This window comes from Cydia amplana, chromosome 20 (genome assembly GCF_948474715.1).
Source record: "Cydia amplana chromosome 20, ilCydAmpl1.1, whole genome shotgun sequence".
Classification (NCBI taxonomy): Eukaryota; Metazoa; Arthropoda; class Insecta; order Lepidoptera; family Tortricidae; genus Cydia; species Cydia amplana.
In genome coordinates this window covers 3,143,435-3,164,887 of record NC_086088.1, presented here as the reverse complement: position 1 = coordinate 3,164,887, position 21,453 = coordinate 3,143,435, and the positions used below count along the sequence as shown (strand labels likewise).

General features: G+C 36.8%; 1 protein-coding gene across 1 annotated transcript; it reads left to right on the top strand.

Moving 5' to 3' along the window:
* Positions 1-451: 451 nt before the first annotated feature.
* LOC134657585 (uncharacterized) lies at positions 452-20,179 on the top strand. Its single transcript, XM_063513162.1, has 3 exons — positions 452-927; positions 9,017-9,129; positions 20,005-20,179. Exons 1-3 carry the CDS (start codon positions 639-641, stop codon positions 20,170-20,172), a joined length of 570 nt encoding a protein of 189 aa, XP_063369232.1. The 5' UTR covers positions 452-638; the 3' UTR covers positions 20,173-20,179.
* Positions 20,180-21,453: the final 1,274 nt, after the last annotated feature.

The window sequence follows — 21,453 nt, the reverse complement described above, 5'->3', positions numbered from 1 at the left end:
GATGGAAAATATTGTCTCCTATTAATCTTAGCGAAAACATACAAGAAATTCTTTATTAAGCTGCTATTATTGACGTGTTTCTAATTTATTTCGAAATAAGTGAACTTGTTTAGAAACTAAAGAGACAAAAATGTGTACATTCCATGAGGCATTAAGTCCGCCTTTTATAGCTTTTATATTTGCATTAAAGGCCTCGCTGTCGATACTTCGGAATTCTGGTGTGCTGAGGGTAAGACCTTCCTCCGGGAGCTGGGTCGTCGCCTGTTAGAAAGGGACCTTGACCCGTTCCTGGTTTTTCCTGGTGCAAAGGCTGTCCATCGCAATATAAAATGCTTTTTTGACGGACAACAAATGAAAATAGTCACACTGTGTATTGACCCGTAATATGTACTAGCACTGTAACAATCTAGTAAGTACCTAGATGTTAATCTGTGCAATTAAAAGCTTTAACAGCACAAACAATGTCGCACAATCAGAGTGTAACCAACAAATTGCAGAATGACACAGCTATTCTTTCTACACTCACCAGGCCCACGGCGCAGCGACTGCTCGACTTTTTCTATTTTTTGAAAGCTCTATACTATAAAACTGTCTTATTCTCCCTTTCTAGCCTATTGCTCGGATAGTCACCGGCGAAAATGTATCGATTATTCTTAGTTACGCTGGCCCTTGGGACAACTTATGGGGCTTTGTTAGACGGTGACATAGATTTGGCTGATGGTGTTAAGTTAGTTAGTATACCAGTGTCTAATAGTTTGGAGGATGAAGGGCGGGGGTTTGGTGATTCGCCGCTGTTTCGGGTAGCGAAGTTCCTGCAGGGGCACGAGTTGAGAATGAAGTTGCCGAGTTTGATCGAGAAGGAAAAGATTAGCAAGATTGTTGAGGAATCGCTGAGGACTGTTGATGAGACCTACAGGAATAGTGCAGGTGAGTTTAGTTTTGTACGGTGTGTTAGTGATTAAGTTACGTGTTAGCACAACGAGTAAGTGAAAATGTAACATAAGTGAAAGTAATTGTAATTACACAACATTTTGAGTGAATTCTGTATGGTTGCATTTCGAAATTGTTGGAATTATTTTAATATATTTGAAATAATGTCTGTCTCTATCGAATGAATATATATATAGTTATCCATGCCGTAATCGGCAACGGCGACCCTAGCTAATTACGAGCGTGAGCTCTGATATGGCTGGCAAAGCCGAACTTACTTTTAAAAACTCTATCGCAGGTGGGGCAGTAAAGTTGACCAGAACTATTGTAAGTATAATTGTAGGAGGGTTTCGGCCGGGATTTACGTATCTGACGTTTCGCATCAAGATCAGTGAGACGCGCGTCTTCAAAGTTCTTTACGCTCAACTTAACGCGAGAACGCCATTCTGGCCGCTGAGAAGCAAGCTCCTCCCATTTGTCAGGTGGTATACCGCAGGCAGTTAGGTGGCGCTTAAGCACATCCTTGTAACGTAGGTGCTGCCCACCTTGCTTCCGTTTACCAGCTGATAGCTGGGAGTAGAAAACGGCTTTCGGTAGTCTGCAATCACTCATACGCCAAACATGCCCACACCATCTTAGCTGTCCCTTCATCAAGAGAGCCTCCATGCCAGGCATCTTGCAGCGACGAAGTACTTCAGTGTTGGGAACGCGATCTTGCCATTTTATACGTAGAATGGAACGTAGACAACGTAAGTGGAACGTGTCTAGCAAGCGAATGTCGCCTTTGTACAAACACCATGTTTCCGAAGCATACAAAAGAATCGGAAGAACCATGGCTTTGTACACCGACAACTTCGTCCGCAGCTTTAGATCATGCGATCCCCAGACACGATGCGTTAACCGACCGAAAGTGGACGCAGCCTTAGCAATCCTAGACGGGATCTCGGAGGCTAGTCTGTTATCCTTTCTGATCTGGCTTCCAAGATACTTGAAAGAGGACACTTCGGTTAGGGGTTTCCCTTCTATAGTTAGGTCGGAAGTGTCCACTTCGCAATTACGGGCTGGTTGTTTAAGCACTTGAGTCTTGGATATGCTTATTATTAAGCCAAATCTAAGGCACGACCTTTGCAGAGCATCCATGTAGGACTGAAGTGCTTCCATGCTATCGGCCATCAAGCAAACGTCGTCGGCATAGAGGATCTCGAGAACGGAGAGCTTTGTGGTTTTCGTTTTAGACTTAAATCGAGACAGGTCGAATACACCTCTGTCTGAACGAACGCTAAGTTGTATTTGTCCAGAGCACGCAAGAAGTGAGTCCTCAAGCACTGTGGAGAAATACAACGCAAAAAGAGTTGGAGCCATCACACAACCCTGTTTGACACCGCTGGTGACTGGAAAATGTTCCGAAAACTCGCTTTCATGTCGAACTGTAGCCATCATAGCCATCATATTTTCATGAAACTGGAATGAATATGAATATGGAAGAGTAATAAAAAGACAATAGCTTTAAATAGAGCGTATTTTTAATGATATTGTATAATTACGACTAACACAAACTATGGGTACAGTAACTGGTGTGACGTAACAATTTGGTTAAAAACGAATTTAATAATATGTAGGTATAAAAATCTAAGAAATTATTTTAAGTATAAATCATAGTATAGACAGCACACAATTCACAGTATTTAAAGACATCTCTTATAATATTAACACCTGTTAGCATTATTTTCATTATTATTTTGCCCTAATTCTAGACTCTTGCACTTTCCTTATGGTGCTTGTGGCGTCAAATAGCGATTAAAAATCTCTCAACATTCCACTAAGTACCGAACTATGAAAAATATGGCATGTTACTTGGCTCAATTCAGCCACGTTACTTGTCCGAAATAATCTACGAAAGGCTCTAACAATTTATTTTTAATGAGCACTCACCTCAAGAAATACTTGAGCAACTTGAGTTCAGTGGTTTTCAAGTTTACCTCATAACAGTCGAAGAAAATTAAGTTGCCATTCAGATAACAGGATAAGTATTGTTATGTATATAGTTTCGAGCGGGTGATGGGAGTAGAAGTCAAACACCTTATGTGTGATAGTATAAGAACATTCTGAACGTTTATTCTCTAAATGCCTATTGTTTTATACACGTTAGGTTGCGCTGACACAAGCAATATGCGTTTATGTCGCAGTAAACCAAAGCGTTACTGCTAAACACTAAAAGTGGACATTCACCACATTACACCTCCCCCGAAAGTTCCTCTCACCGCCGGGGTGGCAGAAGAAAAAATTTAAACGCATGTTACTTGTTTACAATTTTTTCTGAAATCAATAAAAAAAAATGTTAATAAATTGTATAGGTATAATGGAAACAATCTTTACTTAACTTGATTTTATGTGTCGTATTAATGTCGTAGTCCTTGTAAAAAAATATCGTTAATAAGAAAATATTATCTTCACTTAAAATGTTATTATCTCTCAAACGTTAAAATATTAATTTACTTCCTTTTCTCATAAAATATAAATCTCCTTCTTTAAAACATTTACCTACTCTTCATCTTTAAAACATTTACTATTCAACTTTAAAACATTTAGAAACAATTGGTATTCAACTTTAAAATATTCACTCTCGCTGTTTATAGTTACGGTATCTCCCATAATTCTGATAATAAAATAAACTAATGCCGTATTAAATGTTAAGCCTTTCACGGACACCTATAAGGTCGACTATGATCAAGGACATAACTGGGTTGCGCCTCTGTGCGCACCCTTCACCTATCAATGCTATCCATAGCAATTCTTCAATAAACACCTAGGGCATGGTCACCCTTTATCAACTCTATAAAATGGCATATCAGGCCAGGCTGTACGGCTCTGCCTGTACCTAGAGACACAAATACATTAAGACAATAAGTCTCCTACAACTTTCACGGAGGATACTGTATATCACACTATGATCAAGTACGAAGGACTAGTGCTCTCTAGCTATGAGGTCACATTTTATAAATAAATGTGCCTAAACTCCTTAAAACTTCTCAAAATTGTACCGTACTGTAAGCTTTCTATAAATTAAACATTATTATTTAACTTCCAAAATTCCAAAAATGATGTAATAAATCAAACTTTCGCTGTATATCAGGTGATCAGTCCGACACGTAGCTAAAGTATCAATCATTACTAAGAAACAATAAAATAATTTTATTGAATTGAGTTGTTAATTATTTAATCGTTATGCGATGTATCAAATTTCATTCATCGCTTATTAAAATATTCTAACTCGCGGCAAAGTCTCGCGGCCTAGTTAAGTTTTCTGTCGACGTGCGCACAAAGTGTGGCACGCGCTATAAATTGCAACATACATGATTGAGGACACTATTCGACACTTTTATATTTAATATTATATTATGACTTCTTATGAAAAATTTTTTATGCTCGAGACGAAATTGAGTTTAGCGACAACCTTTAATAATTATGAATGATTTAAATATGACTGCTACTGCATTGGAAAAAAAATGCTGGCTTTTAGAGAAAAATAATTAAAATAATAAATTACATGTAGGATTTACATCCTATTGCTGCGTGGCTGGCCGTCCTCGGCTTCGTCTTCGTCCGGTCCGGTGCGAGTTCGCGACCGGCATTCTTGCTGCTGCTGGCGTGGCCTGGCGAGCTGGCACCTCCATGTGGCGCTCGCTTGACGCTTCGTATGGCTGGCTCTGTTTACGACGATGTTAGTGGGCCGGGATAACCCTGGACTCCTCTTGAAATGGGCCGGGATAACCCTGGACACCTCTTGATTTGCGAGCCGGGATACCCTGGACAGCGCTCTTCGTTCTTCTTAATTTATTTTCTTAACGCGGTTTCCGCTTTTTGATGTTGGTTGGTTCTTGATTCTTGATAAGCTGGTTGGTTCTGACTTCGTGGATTGGTGTTGAAAAAGTGGTTCTTCTTTTTTTTTCTTGCTTGATTTTTCCTTCTTTCTTGAGTGTTAGTTCCTTGTTGGTTCACTGGTCTGGGTCGCCATCAGATGACAAGATAGTACTGTTGTATATATGGTTTCGAGCGGGTGATGGGAGTAGAAGTCAAACACCTTATGTGTGATAGTATAAGAACATTCTGAACGTTTATTCTCTAAATGCCTATTGTTTTATACACGTTAGGTTGCGCTGACACAAGCAATATGCGTTTATGTCGCAGTAAACCAAAGCGTTACTGCTAAACACTAAAAGTGGACATTCACCACATTACACCATCAACTCTGAATAGAGTAGCCAAGTTGTTAAAAGTTTTGATGCTATAGGTTGCTCCGATTGGGAAAGTACCAACTTGATATTTTTAATTGCATAGTTATCCGAAGCCAAAATATTAACTTTAAAAAAATTTAAACTTAGACCATCTTTATTTTTTTATTTCTCTTAAGCACAATCTTTTCTAGTAAGTAAATATTGAGCGTCGCGGAGGTTTGAATTCACGTCACGTCACTCATTCCGTGATTTAAGGGTTAAAACAATACCTACTAGTTATGGAGATTCATATGAAATAGTAAGACGTGACGTCACGTCTTAGTAAAGTCAAATTACCCTTATAAGATTTTTCTCTGGTTTCTTTAACAGAAATTTAGTTATTCATCAGCTAAAAGTGACTGAATTATATACAATTTTACACAAAGGTTAGATGAAACTCATTGAGTACGAGCCAGGGTTTGAAACCCCTGCGGATTGAAAACTAATATGGCGGCGCCTAATCTTCATGTATGTACTTACAACCAGCCGCAAAAATACATAGTCAAAAATCATTAGTTTTGGAAGATTGTAGCATATAATAATTTACATCAGGGTCCTATAAAGAGTAAGATATTGTACAAAATATGACTGGTGATAGTGGTGATAGGCAGTTAGTGCCTTTTCCCCCAACTTTGCAGGAGTTAAAAGCAGAAAGTTGTTAAATAAATATAGAACTTTCTCTACAACAATTCTCAAGTGTTTTTCGCAGTATTTCACTAGGTGTTTCATATTAAAAGATTTTAAACTTGAGTCAACTTTTCATCACAAAGTAAGATGTTCTCTATAAATATTTAACGATTGTTTACAACGTCACTTTACTCCGAAATGATCGTGTCAAGAAGAATTATTGCAACGATGTAACACCAATTTAGTCTTAGTATTCAATCTCGTGTTATCTATACGATCATTATATTTTCTAATAGGTTTTTTGCTGACATTAGCAAAGATTGCCACAATTAAGCAATTCACTTTTAAAGTCAATACTCTGCCTCAACTCATGTAATCCTCTATTTCTGCGAATTGGGGTAAAAACATGGCAATGACGATTTCCAATATCGAAAGAAAAAAGTCGCGTGTTACAATGAAGAGGACAGGTGAAAAATGTTGTAAGAGCCGCATTTCTCCCGTTTAATTTTCAACTCAAAATCGATCGTTATAAAGTTTGATTTCGTTAATCGACTTTCAAACTCAAGACAGCGTTAGATCCAAAGGAATTAATTGCAATTCGCTTAGTGCAAATAATAGTGTAAAGAATATTGCGTGATGTTTCTAGTTCTGATGCGCAAGAAATGACATTTTTCTTGTTGATTTTCATTGGTACTTATGTTCTTTTAAGTGAATGTGGTGATGTTTGTATGATTATGGCAATTTGTGGGGCGTTGTCCCTCACGAAGTGGTAGTTAAATAGTAATCTCTTATCGTAGAGATCAAGATTTATATTATCTAAGAATAAAGCCTGTCACGTTGTGCAAATTATTATTTTATGAGTTTTTAATTATGGCGGTGGACAAAAATTCGGGTCAGAAGGTAGTAAGCGGACGGACTAGTTGACCCAAATATAATGTTGATCTTACTTACACAACTTTTACAATATGTAATAAAAATTAACACCACTGTCATTCATTGACTAAAAAAACATATTATCTTCCTTGAATCCTGGTAAGGTCATTTATTTGTGTGATTAACACAGATATTTGTTCCTGAGTCTTGGGTGTTTTCTATGTATTTATGTATTTGTATATTTTATATAATTATCGTTGTCTGAGTAACCACAACACAAGTTACTGTGGGACTTAGTCAATCTGTGTAAGAATGTATGTTAATTTATTTATAATTTTTTATACACTATAATTATTTATTTTCAAAAAATATTGCTTTAGCATTGACATTTGTGGCAGCAATGACGTCGGCAGTAATGTCACGCTGTTACAGCAGTAATGCTGATGCAGTCTGAATCCGAACGTCACCTTTAGCAGTATTTCCGTGTGCATGTGTAAAAAATGTTAATTAAAGATGTCATAAAATATTTATGTTTGGCACACTGGTTTATTGACTATCATTATCACGTACTTTATTTAATTATGTTATAATTTATAACAGTCAATTACGCACAGTAAATGATTCGTAAAAACAAGTACCAATTGTAAGTTACGAGTACCAGCAGGCCAATTCGAACGTAAACTGCTTACATCAGAATGATATATTATTTGAATGATGAATGAATGAATTAATGAATTAATTAATTAATGAGTGAGTGAGTGAGTGAATGAATGAATGAATTAATGAATGAATGAGTGAGTGAGTGAGTGAATTAATGAATGAATGATGCTTTATTCGATGTTATTTAGTTATTGCCCGCTCCAATTCATGTACGAAGTAGTACGAGCGAAATGCACGATAAACGATAACTGAATGATATCAGTTAGATGTTATTCTGATGCATGAATCTTGTATTAAACTGGATTGGACATGAGTGGTGGGGATAACTGACAGAACGGGATAAACTTATACTTCCCTTTGTACTTCTCATTCTCACTACTTATATGTTATTTTTAATATGTCTTTTTGAACAATAAAGAGTTTACTACTACTACTACTACTACTACTACTACTACTTTTGTATCTTTCAGTAGGAGTAGCAGCGAAAGCGCTATTATTGTTTGTCCTTGTCTCAGTCTCACATTTTTTTTATTCCCCACCGTAAATTAGCATGGATGATTGGTCGAATTTATTTGTTGCCCACCCAAACAAATAAATACGACCAATCATAGCGCTGCATTGCGTATTATTATTATTTATTTAATTAATAAAGTACAATGATATTCTTAACTATAATCATAGCCCCGCAAAACTCAACAATGAGTTTGACTGTGGGGTCATCAGTCTCTGGTTAATATGTAACTTAAAAGTAGGTAAATTAATTACTACAATGTTTTGTCCCTCACGGAGGCACGCGTAGACCACTTATATAGGATGCTACCTTCTATGTTCTGATGTCAGTGTAGGTACGTTCGAATTAGCCTGCATGTCATCAGGTGACAACTCTCTAGTTAGGTACTACCTTAATAGCACAATCGGATTAGGTCTAACCTCGAAATCTCTAGAACAGTCCTGAAACTTGGTATGTATGTTAATTAAAGGTCTCTTTTTCATGTCCACACTAAGTATTTGACAATTGGGAACCTCGAGGAAATAATTAAGTTAAGCTCTGAAATTATTATTTAATAATTTCAGAGCAATATTTGAACCTTACGATACTACCAAAACTTGGTTGATTTTTGTTTAATTATTTTTTCGCCAGAAATGATTTTTGGTTGTCACCTGACGATGTATTGTAGACATGACAATAAACATAACCGATTATTACCAGGAACCAGGGATCGGATACCGGTATTTTTTGTATGGGAACGGAAACGGTATTTTTTCGTTCTTTGCTAATTACTTCATTTCTAATTGGGCAATCTAATAATACGAAATCGTAACCTAAAAACACAACTGAGTCCTACATTTCGAGTATAAAATAATTCGAAGAATATGGTTATTTCTAAGTTTTTGCAAAAAACCGGTTCCGATCCCTGCCAGGAACTACAATTTACAGAATGTATGACGATGAATTAAGGATGACTCACGTTAGACCGGGCCGTGACCGGACTGTGTCCGGGCCGGAGCTTCCAGCGCTTACTTTTCTATGACAGATGATCACGTGATGCTTTTCATAGAAAACGAAGCGCCGGAAGCTCCGGCCCGGACACGGCCCGGTCTAACGTGAGTCATCCTTTACTGTGGATAAACATGACTGATTTTTTTATCAGGAACTGGACGAGGGAAGGGCGGCGGAGGTGGTTCGATCGCGCTTCTTGGCCTGATGATGGCCAAGACTCTTGGCGCGGTGGGCCTTGGTGGTGTGGCTCTCTTGACTATGAAGGTACGATATACTATTGTTAGCGTAAGAAGGAGGAGCAGTGGAAATGCAGTCAAAAGATAAAATAAAATAAAAAACCGGCCAAGTGCGAGTCAGACTCGCGCACGGAGGGTTCCGCACCATCAACAAAAAATAGAGCAAAAAAATCGTGTTTGTTGTATGGGAGTATTTGTTGTTATAGCGGCAACAGAGATACATCATTTGTGAAAATTTCAACTGTCTAGCTATCGCGGTTCATGAGATACAGCCTGGTGACAGACGGACGGACGGAAAGCGAAGTCTTAGTAATAGGGTCCAGTTTTTTACCCTTTGGATACGGAACCCTAAAAATGACTGGACTACTGATGTGATGGTCTAGTGGGTAGTCACCCTGCCTGTGAAGCCGCGGTCCTGGGTTCGAATCCCGGTAAGGGCATTTGTGTGATGAGCCGGTAAGGGCATTTGTTCCTGAGTCTTGGGTGTTTTCTATGTATTTATATATGTATTTGTATATTATATATATTGTTTTCTGAGTACACACAACACAAGCCTTCTTGATAAATGTGGGACTTAGTAAATCTGTGTAAGAATGTCCTATAATATAAAAAAAAGAATAAATTTTAGGGGACATCTTATACAGATCAACTAGCTCGAAACTAAGCAAAGCTTGTAAAGAAGAGAAGAAGAACAACATGTTGATGAAGAAGAACAGTCAATATGTTATACCAGCATCAAATAAGTGTAAGGCCTGAGTGGACGCTCGAGTTGGGCGTGCAGCGGGGCGGGGCGTGCGGCGTGCATGTTAAACAAATGCAAACGTATAGGAGCGGCCTTAGTGCACGCTGCTCACATCACTTGTGAGCCCGACGCCACGCTGCACGCCCCACCGAACGCTCCGCTTCGAGCCTCCACTCAGGCCTTACGCTAAAGCAATAGGGGCCGGATCAACGATGAAGAGACTTCCGCTAATATTATTAGTTACAAGTTGTTAGTTCGCTAATATTATTTGATAGATACAAGAGGTTATGCGATTCTGGGGCTTCGGTTTCAGTTAAAAATCCGGTTTCGTTCGAAAACTTTTGATTCTGCGCCCAGGCAAAGTTTCACGCTCCACAAATTCGGTATTTGATATGACATCGATTAAAACTTGTAACCAGTTGCTCATAAAACCGTTAGGTATTAATTTAAAATAGTGAAATTCCAAATACGAAACACAGCACGCCATTACGCGTGCGTGGAAGCGCTGGGATGCTGTTTAATTGGAAAGAGTGAATAATTGCATACACTTAACACCAAAAGGACATATCTCAGGAGGATTCTGTATGGAGTTACGACGTTTTTAAGGGATGTTTAGCGGTGACCTACCTACGCGGACGGCGTGAAGAGTGAAATGGGCCGATCTCAGTGCACGATTCATTTGTTAGTTAGATATGAAATATTATTCATTTTTGTTACATCTGCTTGATTCTGATTGATTTTTACAATGTGGTTAAAAACTGCCGATTGATTCCATATTAACTCACATTTATAGACGGGTCTATCGCGAAATTTATTTTATTACCTTTATTTACCGACGTTTCGACACAGGTCGTGGTCGCGGCTAACTGATGTCCCAGCAAAATGTCTAAACAAAGATTTGTGCAGCTACCTGACATCTCTCTCTCTCTCTCTCTCTCTGTGTTCAAAACGCGAAAGTTTTATATATTATACGCCGATTTATAACTAGGTATAGAAACATTTTCTTTTTCACGAATTCCAATCACAAAAGCTCTCTTTATACTTCACAAACTGATGAGAAGAGTTGCAATTTATCCACAAGAGTGGCAAAGTAATCGTCTAAGGTATAGTGATTGATTTTGAATGATACGAGTAAATATTTAAATTCATTTGAAATTGGTTTTTAGTTGAAAAACTTTGTTTCACTCGGGAGGAAGTTTGTTTAATCCTCGGGCCTTGATTCAACTTTCGGACCATTTACTGCGGTCGTGATTAAATTTTGGAATCTTCCGCTTGATCGGGTATCAATATTAGCACGCAGCAATAAACAACAACTTCGGCACCCTGTAAAACAAATAACAATATTTATAATATTATTATTAAGAGCCCATCAACGCGCACGCTAGCGCCACTGCTAAATAATCGTGATTATTTAAATTTAACGAAAGATATTAAAAAAAAAACCGGCCCAGTGCGAGTCGGACTCGCGCACGGAGGCGGAGCGCACTATCAACAAAAAATAGAGCAAAACAAGCAAAAAAACGGTCACCCGTCCAAGTACTGACCTCGCCCGACGTTGCTTAACTTCGATCAAAAATCACGTTAGTTGTATGGGAGCCCCACTTAAATCTTTATTTTATTCTGTTTTTAGTATTTGTTGGTATAGCGGGAACAGAAATACATCATCTGTGAAAATTTCAACTGTCTAGCTATCACGGTTCGTGAGAAACAGCATGGTGACAGATGGACGGACAGACGGACGGACGGACGGACGGACAGCGGAGTCTTAGTAATAGGGTCCCGTTTTTACCCTTTGGGTACGGAACCCTAAAAAGGGGCCGCTAGGTACTGTATCTTGTATTAAAGTTCCTTTTGAATATACAGTAGAGTCCGTTTAGTACGACTTCGCATATAACAACCAACCGCTTATAGCGACGTAAGTATAGGCACTTGTTTGGTTTTAGTATGAGCTACTATGAAAGTACAGCCGTTTATTACGACTCCGCTTATAACGACCGATCGCTTTTAACGACGGAAATTGACTCAAAATCCGTCCGTCAAGTCCGGTTACAACGACGAGCGACGTAGTTTTTACAAATAAATAGTTGGTAAGAATAAGAAGCTTACTCCGTCCCGCGCACCTAACTCCCCTCCCCCTTTTGCCTATACGCAGCAAGATGAGATAGTCATACGACTTTTCGTAATATTGAAAACTAAATAAAACCCAATTTCCATTATTCAATTTTTTTTTTTTTTTTTTTTTTAAGCATTTGAACGTCGACTGAGGAACTTTTTATTGAATAACCCATTTTTTATTAAAACCATAAACATTAAACCATTCAATTGAGCTTAAACTTCACATACATAATTATGTACATAAGTTGGGTGGGTACAATGCAATAATTTGGTAGATACCTTCGAGCTGATCTATGGACACAGGAAATGGCCATAGGAACTTTGTGATAAAACAACGTCAGCTGGATTAGATCCCCAAGAATTACGGCTTTTTATTTTACGGGATTCGAGTAATTTGCGGATGACGAGTGAGTTGACTACGCGTACCTACCTTGAAAAGTAGCTTCATATAAACACACAAGTCTCTCTGTTGTAATACTAACGTAAATAAATATATTAAAGGAAATGTTTTCTTTTTCTTTGATTGTCGCATAAGTATACATACAAAATGACGTACATAATTATTTTGATTAAAAAAATACATTAAAATTGGCAGTTCGTTTTGTACGACGTCCGGTTAGTACGACGTAATGTCAGCGGTCCCTTGGGCGTCGTTATAACTGGACTCTACTGTATCAGACTAGTTTCTATGTTGCTGGATTCGCCACTCTATGCGTCCAAAGTTAAAAGGGCCGTTTTTGTTTTGAGTTCATAGATTGATGAATCCAGCAACATAGAAACTAGTTTGATGTATTCAAAAGGTAATTTAATACAAGATACAGTACGTAGCGGCCCCCTTTTTTAAAATATCTTTCGTTAAATTTAAATAATCACGATTATTTAGCAGTGGCGCTAGTGTGCACGTTGATGGTCTCTTAAGTACATAAATTTATACGTTACTAAAAAAAGTAAATAAATAGCAGAATGAACTATAATTATAATGATGCAACTAAACTAAATTGTTCACTCGAGGATGTTATACCTAAACAGGCGTAATAACAATATATGTTATTTATATGTAAATAAAATGGCCAGCAATATGACTTTTACGAACACACAAATTATATTGCAGAGGTAGATTTAGTTCTACCTATTTTGACGAGAAACCACTTTGTTAAAATAGTAGGTAGTTTTCGAAAAATATCTTACAAACCAACTTTTTCTTACTTTTCGTCGGTTAGTTACTCAAATATTTGTTTTGAGATTTTGCTGGGACGTCAGTTAACCGCGGCCACGACCAGTGAAACCAGAGGGGCTACCGCGAAAACCGAAATTCGCAAATTGCTGGGATCTTTCTCTTTTACTCCAATGGAGGCGTTTTTAACTTTTTAGAGTGACAGAGAAAAATGCTCACAATTTGCGAACTTTCATTTTCGGGTTATAGCCCTGCGTTGAAACGTCGGAAATAAAGGTAGGGTCAAAGTGAGAATGTTTATAAACATAGAGTTAGACCAAGATAAGTCTGCAGCGCTTTTGATAGCCCGCGCAATGCAAGTGTTATTTTAAACGTCAAACTTCTATGAAATGATGACGTATAAATAACACACTGCGTGGGCTATCAAAAGCGCTGCAGACTTTTCTTGGTCTAACTCTATGTACTTGTAATACGCAACGCATCAGTTTGTTCCTATTCGCGATAGACCAAGAAAAGACCAAACCACCACCCCGTCCACCATCGGACTTTTAGACGCACGGCAGGTTTCCATCCTTACTTGGTAGATATTCCACGAATCCGCACGAAGCGCTTTGCTTCCTCTTTCCTTATGCGCACTGCCAAGGAATGGAATTCCTTGCCGGCGTCTATATTTCCGAGCTCATATAACCCGGCAACCTTCAAATCAAGGGTGAACAGGCACCTTCTGGGCAGACTCGCTCCATCGTAGGCCACGTCTTCGCCTCGGCTAGTCTGTGGCCATGAGTAAGCCCATTTTTAATAATAAAAAAAAGACCCAGTTTTAAATATATTTTAACTAGCGTCCCGCCCCGGCTTTGCACGGCTTTAACAAATTATACACAAACCTTCCTCAAGAATCACTCTATCGATAGATGAAAACCAGATGAAAATTCGTTCCGTAGTTTTTGAGTTTATCGCGAACAAACAAACACACAAACAGACATACGCGGCGGGGGACTTTGTTTTATAAGGTGTGGTGATGATGTGTGTTCCAAACGCTAAAGTTTTAAATGTCATATTCATATGTCATATTTCAGAATGGTTACTGCCATCTTTGTTTCATGACAGCTATGCCTACTGCAATTTACTGTCGTATTAACTTTTATTACATGTTAAGGCCGTGCATCGAAAAATAACAGGATCTTAGAAACGTGGCAGTGGCTAGCCCCGGAAACAAACAGTAGTGATTTTCGGATATATGTTTCTTGACTATATGATAAGTGATTTCGTAGTAGTCGAAACACGAATGCTTAAAATTTTCTCGATAGAAAATAAATCCAAACTTACGTGTTCATTTTTCGGTTTTAGTTTCGTGCAACTAGAAAACACATCCATATCCAGCACAATCCACCTTACAGCAAAGGTTTTCATCTCGTCTTAACTTTCAAAGAACTAAATATTAACTTATTATCCTTTACCGATGGATTTATTATCGATTTTTGATTTCATGAATTCAACAGCAAACGCCCATTTTACGCAGTTCGGTTTCTCTTTCTGTCATGCGTCAAAGTCATAAATGCATCCTTTATGCCAGTAATGTTAGATGGCCGTCGTGCCTCAAAGAGGTAAGACCTATGTCACTTCGCGCAGCGCTCCGAATTACGTAAAATTTTAATATCCAATAAACGTTGAGTCGTAACTCCATTGAGTAGTAACGGAATCGGAGGTAAACCTATGATGGTGCCTTCTTACAGGCCTATATGTTACGCATGTGTGCGTGTTTGCTTAGCTACGTCATGCTACGTCGAAATCTATACTCTTTGTCAGTTACAACGGGTTAGGAAATTTCGACAGATATTGAAATGTATCGGTAGCTGTTTGGTATATAGCCATCAGAATCTAACCGTAACTTTTTGCTTTATTTTTGTTTGAAAATAAAATATCTATAAGAATATATTTTTTGCTTTTTTTCTATTGTAATGATAAAAATAAATCTAGTATGTTTCATGCTCAAATAATTTAAAATAATTGAATAAATATTATAAACTAATTGATATTATTCGTTTTAATTATTATATTATTAAGTTTGTTTGAATAAAATATTTTATTTCAATAATACGAAAAGTTATTATATTTAAGTACCACTAAAAAAAGTCCCTACTTACAAAAACTCACTTGCACGGGCCGGGGTTCGAACCCGTGACCTCCGGTTTGAAAGTCGCACGCCACTACAATTTCACATAAGTAATTTACAATGACATGATACCGTGGAAAAAGTGAATATTACAATGTACTGTGTTACTATCATTTTATAGTTTATTTTGGCTTGACAAGGAGGAATGAGAAAAACGTGCAGAGCGAGAGGATTAAATCTCTCTGTCCCTTTCTTAAAGTAGCCAATCCTAATTATGACATCTGTTTTGATATTAATTCTTTGAACATAATTTGTCGATGTTCTTTTTTATATCATCGAGAAAGATTTTTATTAAAAAAATGTGTTGAATTTATATGTTTTATTTATGTTTTTTTGGCATAAATTTCATTACTTTTGACAAATTTTGATTGTGATGACAAACGATTTGATGTGATGTGTGAAACGAACCATGTGATCAACGATTTATCTAATAAAACTTCATTTAGTCGAAAAAAATAGTTGTCTACTACCGGGTGGAAAAAAATTATGGGCCCTGGAGGGAAAGTGCCTTAAAACCTTAAGTTTGCTCATTTTACTTAAATGAAACATTATTGTTTTTTAAAGAAACAACTGCATTCAAAGATTTTTGAAGTGAAAACTTCTTTAGCGGCGCTAGGCACTTTTTGAGGTGGGGAAAAAATGATAAACTCGAGACAGTGTAAGGCGATCATGTGACCGTAAGGTTTAGATGGCATTTAAATCAATAAAGAAAAACTCAATGACATTACATGAAAAAGGTTATAATCTTGTACGGGCTGAAATACGAGGATCTCACAGTATTATAACTTTATATCACTCAAATATAATTCAATAAAGCTACATCTTGATGAAATCGCTAATAAAAGTGAACTCTAGTACTGGTGAATAAAACTCAAAATATCATGACCAAATATATTTAGATGCGAGGTCTGCAAGGTAACTTTACAATTTCTATTCGAATTTTAAACAATTAACGCTATAAATTTGAATTTCGAATTTTAAACAAGCTCACTGACCAGCAATTTCGGAACCAAAAGTTTTCAATAGAAAGGAGGATGGGTCATTTATACATAGTGCTGCAGACATTTTGGACTAGTCATTGAGTTTTCACTTCTGTCGGCACTCCCGGAATGCAACACGTTGTTTTTTTTTTTAAATTCGCTTAGTCGCGCCCGGGAATCGAACCTACTTTTTCCACACTGTATAAAAGAACACAAATGCTTTTCTTCTGGTAACTTAAATGTTCTATCTATCTTGGTGATATGTCAATGCAATCAAATAATCTGAAAAAATAATAATAACCCAATTTATGAATTCCGTTCCTTCAGAAAAATGCGAAATGTACGTACAATTTTTAGGGATATCGTACTTTTCCCAGAGACAAATTTAGTTGGCTAAGACACATTTTCACTGATTTGGGGTCTGTACTAAAAATCTAACATAATATGATAAGGACTTAATCGTTTTAAGCTCAAGAGTGAGTTTTCCTAAAGCTTTTTCTAAAAATTATGTCTTTATTAACGTTAGGAGTGCACTGCAGCATGTCAAATGTATGCCAAAATGTCAAGGGAGAGAACAATAAATTAAGTTTAAATTCCACTTCCACTCATCAGCAAAGTGATATAAGTATATCAGCAGTTTAAAGTTATTTTAGATTACAAAATTAGCGCATCAAAAAAATCAAAGTGCATAGAAAAAAAGTCTCCTGAGTCATAATAAAATTGATGTCTCTTGGGTCACCAGAAAAGTCACCAGGGAGAACGATGACCCAAATCACATTTAAAAGAAAATGTAAATTTTGTGTACTACCTACGAACATTTTTCAAAAAACTATGTTTTTATAACATATTAGACCCAGGATAGATCTAATACCTCTTTTCGTACCCCGGATAAAATGGTCGGCGACTAAAAAAGTAACTGAAACGTTACGTTATTAGGTTCACGATGCCGCGTTGTACCCTTGCCTTCGTTGCGATATGTTTGGTAAGTCAGGAGACTTAAAAAATGAGCCATGATTTTGGGACATATTAACAAATATTTTTTTGAATATATATTAATTTTAGCGGACTTTAATAATTTACCAGTTAAATTAGATGTAAATACCTTTTTAGTTAATCGTTAATATGATATATTAGTAGCAGTAAAACACTTTATTGTACAAAAAGACACATAAAACATGAAAAAACACACATCCTTCGTATATGGTAGAATATATTTTTCACACTTATAAGTAAAAACCAAAACCGATACGCGATTGGGATACGCTCTTTTTGTATGGGATAAAAAAAATTCTCCTGGGTCACCAAGAAAAATCGACATATTAAAATAATTCAGTTCGTTTTTAAGTTCTAGTCAGATTGACTTTTTGGTTATTTGAGATAAATTACAATAACGCTTAGATTTGAAAAACATGATTTTCTATTTTGTTGCGATCGACCCGGGTAATAAAAATACGGCGAATTTGTACTTTTGTTTGTTGTCGTTGTAAAATGTATTAAAAAATAATGTAGGCTCCCCTGACAATTGAAATTCAAAATTATCCAGAAAAAGCGGCCAAGTGCGAGTCGGACTCGCCCATGAAGGGTTCCGTATTTAGGGGATTTATGACGTATTAAAAAAAAAACTACTTACTAGATCTTGTTCAAACCAATTTTCGGTGGAAGTTTGCATGGTAATGTACATCATATATTTTTTTTAGTTTTATCATTCTCTTATTTTAGAAGTTACAGGGGGGGGGACACACATTTTACCACTTTGGAAGTGTCTCTCGCGCAAACTATTCAGTTTAGAAAAAAAATATGTTAGAAACCTCAATATCATTTTTGAAGACCTATCCATAGATACCCCACACGTATGGGTTTGATGAAAAAAAATTTTTTGAGTTTCAGTTGTTCTAAGTATGGGGAACCCCAAAAAAAATTTTTTTTTTCTATTTTTGTGTGAAAATATAATGCGGTTCACAGAATACATCTACTTACCAAGTTTCAACAGTATAGTTCTTATAGTTTCGGAAAAAAGTGGCTGTGACATACGGACGGACAGACGGACAGACAGACAGACAGACATGACGAATCTATAAGGGTTCCGTATTTTGCCATTTGGCTACGGAACCCTAAAAATGAGTGTTTCAAAAAGGCACCCTGTATTCCTTACATAACTAAATAATCTCTTATTCAATAAAACATATAATTACTAAACACTGTGATTTATTTCAAATAAATGCAAATCGATCGGATAAAAGATATTAATACCTACCTATACAACAATGAATACGAGTACAGTCAGCTGCAATAATATGTTACACACCGAAGGCCGTTTTGCGGTAGATCATGTTAGATCTTATTTGTAGAGCCATAAGAGCGTGTCACATATTTTTGCGGCCGTCGAAGAGTAACATATTATTGCAGGTGACTGTACCTATGAAAAATTCGAGGGTTAAAAAGTATTTCAACCAAAGCATTTATAATAATAACGACTATGGACGCCTGCAACCCCAGGGGTATTGTAACCCCATAACAATAAGGTTGAAATTTGCATTTAGTGACCGCAAAGTCAGGTGAGCGTAATCAAGTAAATCTGTTTTCATCATATTTTATCAAAAATAATCTCTTTTCTGTTCTTGTGCTATTTTCTTATTATCAATACTCTTAACTTATATGCTATATACGCTGCTGCTTCTATGCTGTTAACGTCTTCCAAAACAACAATAAATATGCAGGTTTATGAATTAATTATTTTATTGTTTGCTATTATGAACAAGTAACAACGCCATCTGTTTCAATTTTTTCCGAATTTAAGTTTCTGGCCGACCGCAGCGACCGCGTATAATGGTAGTTAACTTCTGTAACGTTAGATGGTGCTAAAAGGTCACACAAACTTCACGTGGGGCGCGAAGCGTTTCCATGTGTGCGTGTTAGCGGGGAGGGAAGAACTAGCGGGCGTGGTTTACGAAGCGCCAGACGCGGCTGCAGTAGGCCCTTAACAGCATAGAATACTAATTCGGTTTTATTTTTATAGGCCGTATTATGAGGGTTCATTGTTATTAATTAGAATAGGGAATTCAAGTGGGGATACTTACTTTAGATATTGTTGTGACAATAACCATACCGTTCTAGATTTTTGTCATTCATTGATATAGGAAAGTGTAGTGAATAACCGCCCTATTCATAAACTTTACAAGCCCTATAAGCACTATGTACTAACTTCTAAAACAGTGGAGGTCCAGCAATGAACACTTGCCCAGACTTAAACTTAGTTTTTTACACACTTTTATTTATTTAGCTTCACTGCGTACCTATATTTCTTTGAACCTATGGTGCTTCAAATCTTGTAACTTAAATTTGAACCACTTTTGGGTGGCTGATTGAGCTGAAATTTCGCATACTTCCATATTTCCCATGACAATAATGTAATAATATGCTAAATTATAAATCATAAATTATTTATTTGCGTGAATAGGGTCAGATTACAGTTGTTATATACATATACATAAAGCTTCTCCTAATTCAACCGTCCACAAACAGCATGCAAATATTTGTTGTAACATGGAGCTGATCTGATGATGCAGTCGGAAAGTAGCCAAAGGAACTCTTCGATGGAAAAACAAACACATAGAGTTTAGGCTCATTTTAAAGGTCTCGAGAAGTAAGTTGAAAAAAACAGTCGGCTATAAAAATGTGTGTCAAAAAATAGTTTTGACGGTTACTTGTTTTATCCCCAGGCCCTAGCCGCCTCAGCATTGGCCCTGATGCTCTCAGCCATCGTCGGGGTCAAGAAACTGTCATCACACGACGACCACGAAGATCACCAAGTCATCTACGCCCACCACGGACACCATAGGAGAAAACGAGAGGCCCCTCTCCCTTACAGAGGATGGGCGAAGCAATGAAACAAAAGACAAATACCCCCCTCCCCACTAGCATCTTCCGAGCGTCAGCGTCCAGTCAACTCTATGGCTGCCACGCAATGTTGGCACAACTGCGCAGCGACGCCATTTTCCATAAACGCCGACGCTCAAAAGACGGTTTTGTGGGTGACTTTCAAACATTTGAAGAGCTATCGTTGAGAGGTTTTGAACTAGATGGCGCTGCGCGGTATATTTTGCAGTAAGTAACTAAATAGGGAAAGCCGATTATCGTTGATTATGCTCTCGAAAACGATCTACTTTTATTTGTAATTTGACAGTCGGTCAAAGCAAGCGCTTTCAATGATGGTACTTTTTTGTAATTCGACAATGAAATTGATTGTTGCATTTCTTATACTAAAGTACCATTTTCTGATTAAACTGCAAAATGTATAGCACCGTGCATTTCTAGTTCAGGTGTTAAGATCCTGGATGATATATTTCTCAACTGTATTTAATTCTTTTGTTGATTGAACGAACGAAACGAAACGACGATTAATTTATTCTATTTATTACTATTGTAATTAAATTATTTGAAGACATGACTAGTTTTATTTTACAATAAAATTTCTAGTGCTTTCGGGAAGGTACTGAAAATGATAACTATTGATTGATTTGTGAGTTCAACGGGAAGATGAATTGAATTTAAAGTAGAAAACATAAGTAGATAAATATTACTAGGTAAGTGAACTGTATTTTCTTTACCGAATATTTCGTGGATAAAAAGTACTAATAATTATTACAATTATTGTAAAGTCCGTGTGAATTACAACCACTTATTTTTGTACTAAAACTTACAAAGTGTCTCGTAGTTTAAGCGACGAAAGATACGAGTAATAAAGCGTTTTATAGTCATACTAAAAACAGTAAGTACAATTTGATATAATAGCTGCTTACTTTAATTTATTACTTCTAAACATTCGTGTTTCAATTTAACAACCTATGTCGTTAAAAATATAATAACTATGTTTAAGTACCGAGTTCCACCTTCTTGCACAAAAGTGTCTCAAATATGGCACATTATGTGGTTGATTTTGTTCAGCTATTAAAGCCACACTTTTATTTTCATCACATTAAGCAGACCGTTTATTCTGCTCGCTTATCAACCACAAGCAATTTCAACTTTCTGACGAAGTAAAAGTGGTAAATACTCAGAGATGTGACTTATTTGAAATACTTGTATTTAAAATGCAAATACAAAATGCAAAATACCTATTTTGTATTTTGTATTTAAATACCTTTTGAAGAAAACTATTTTGTATTTTA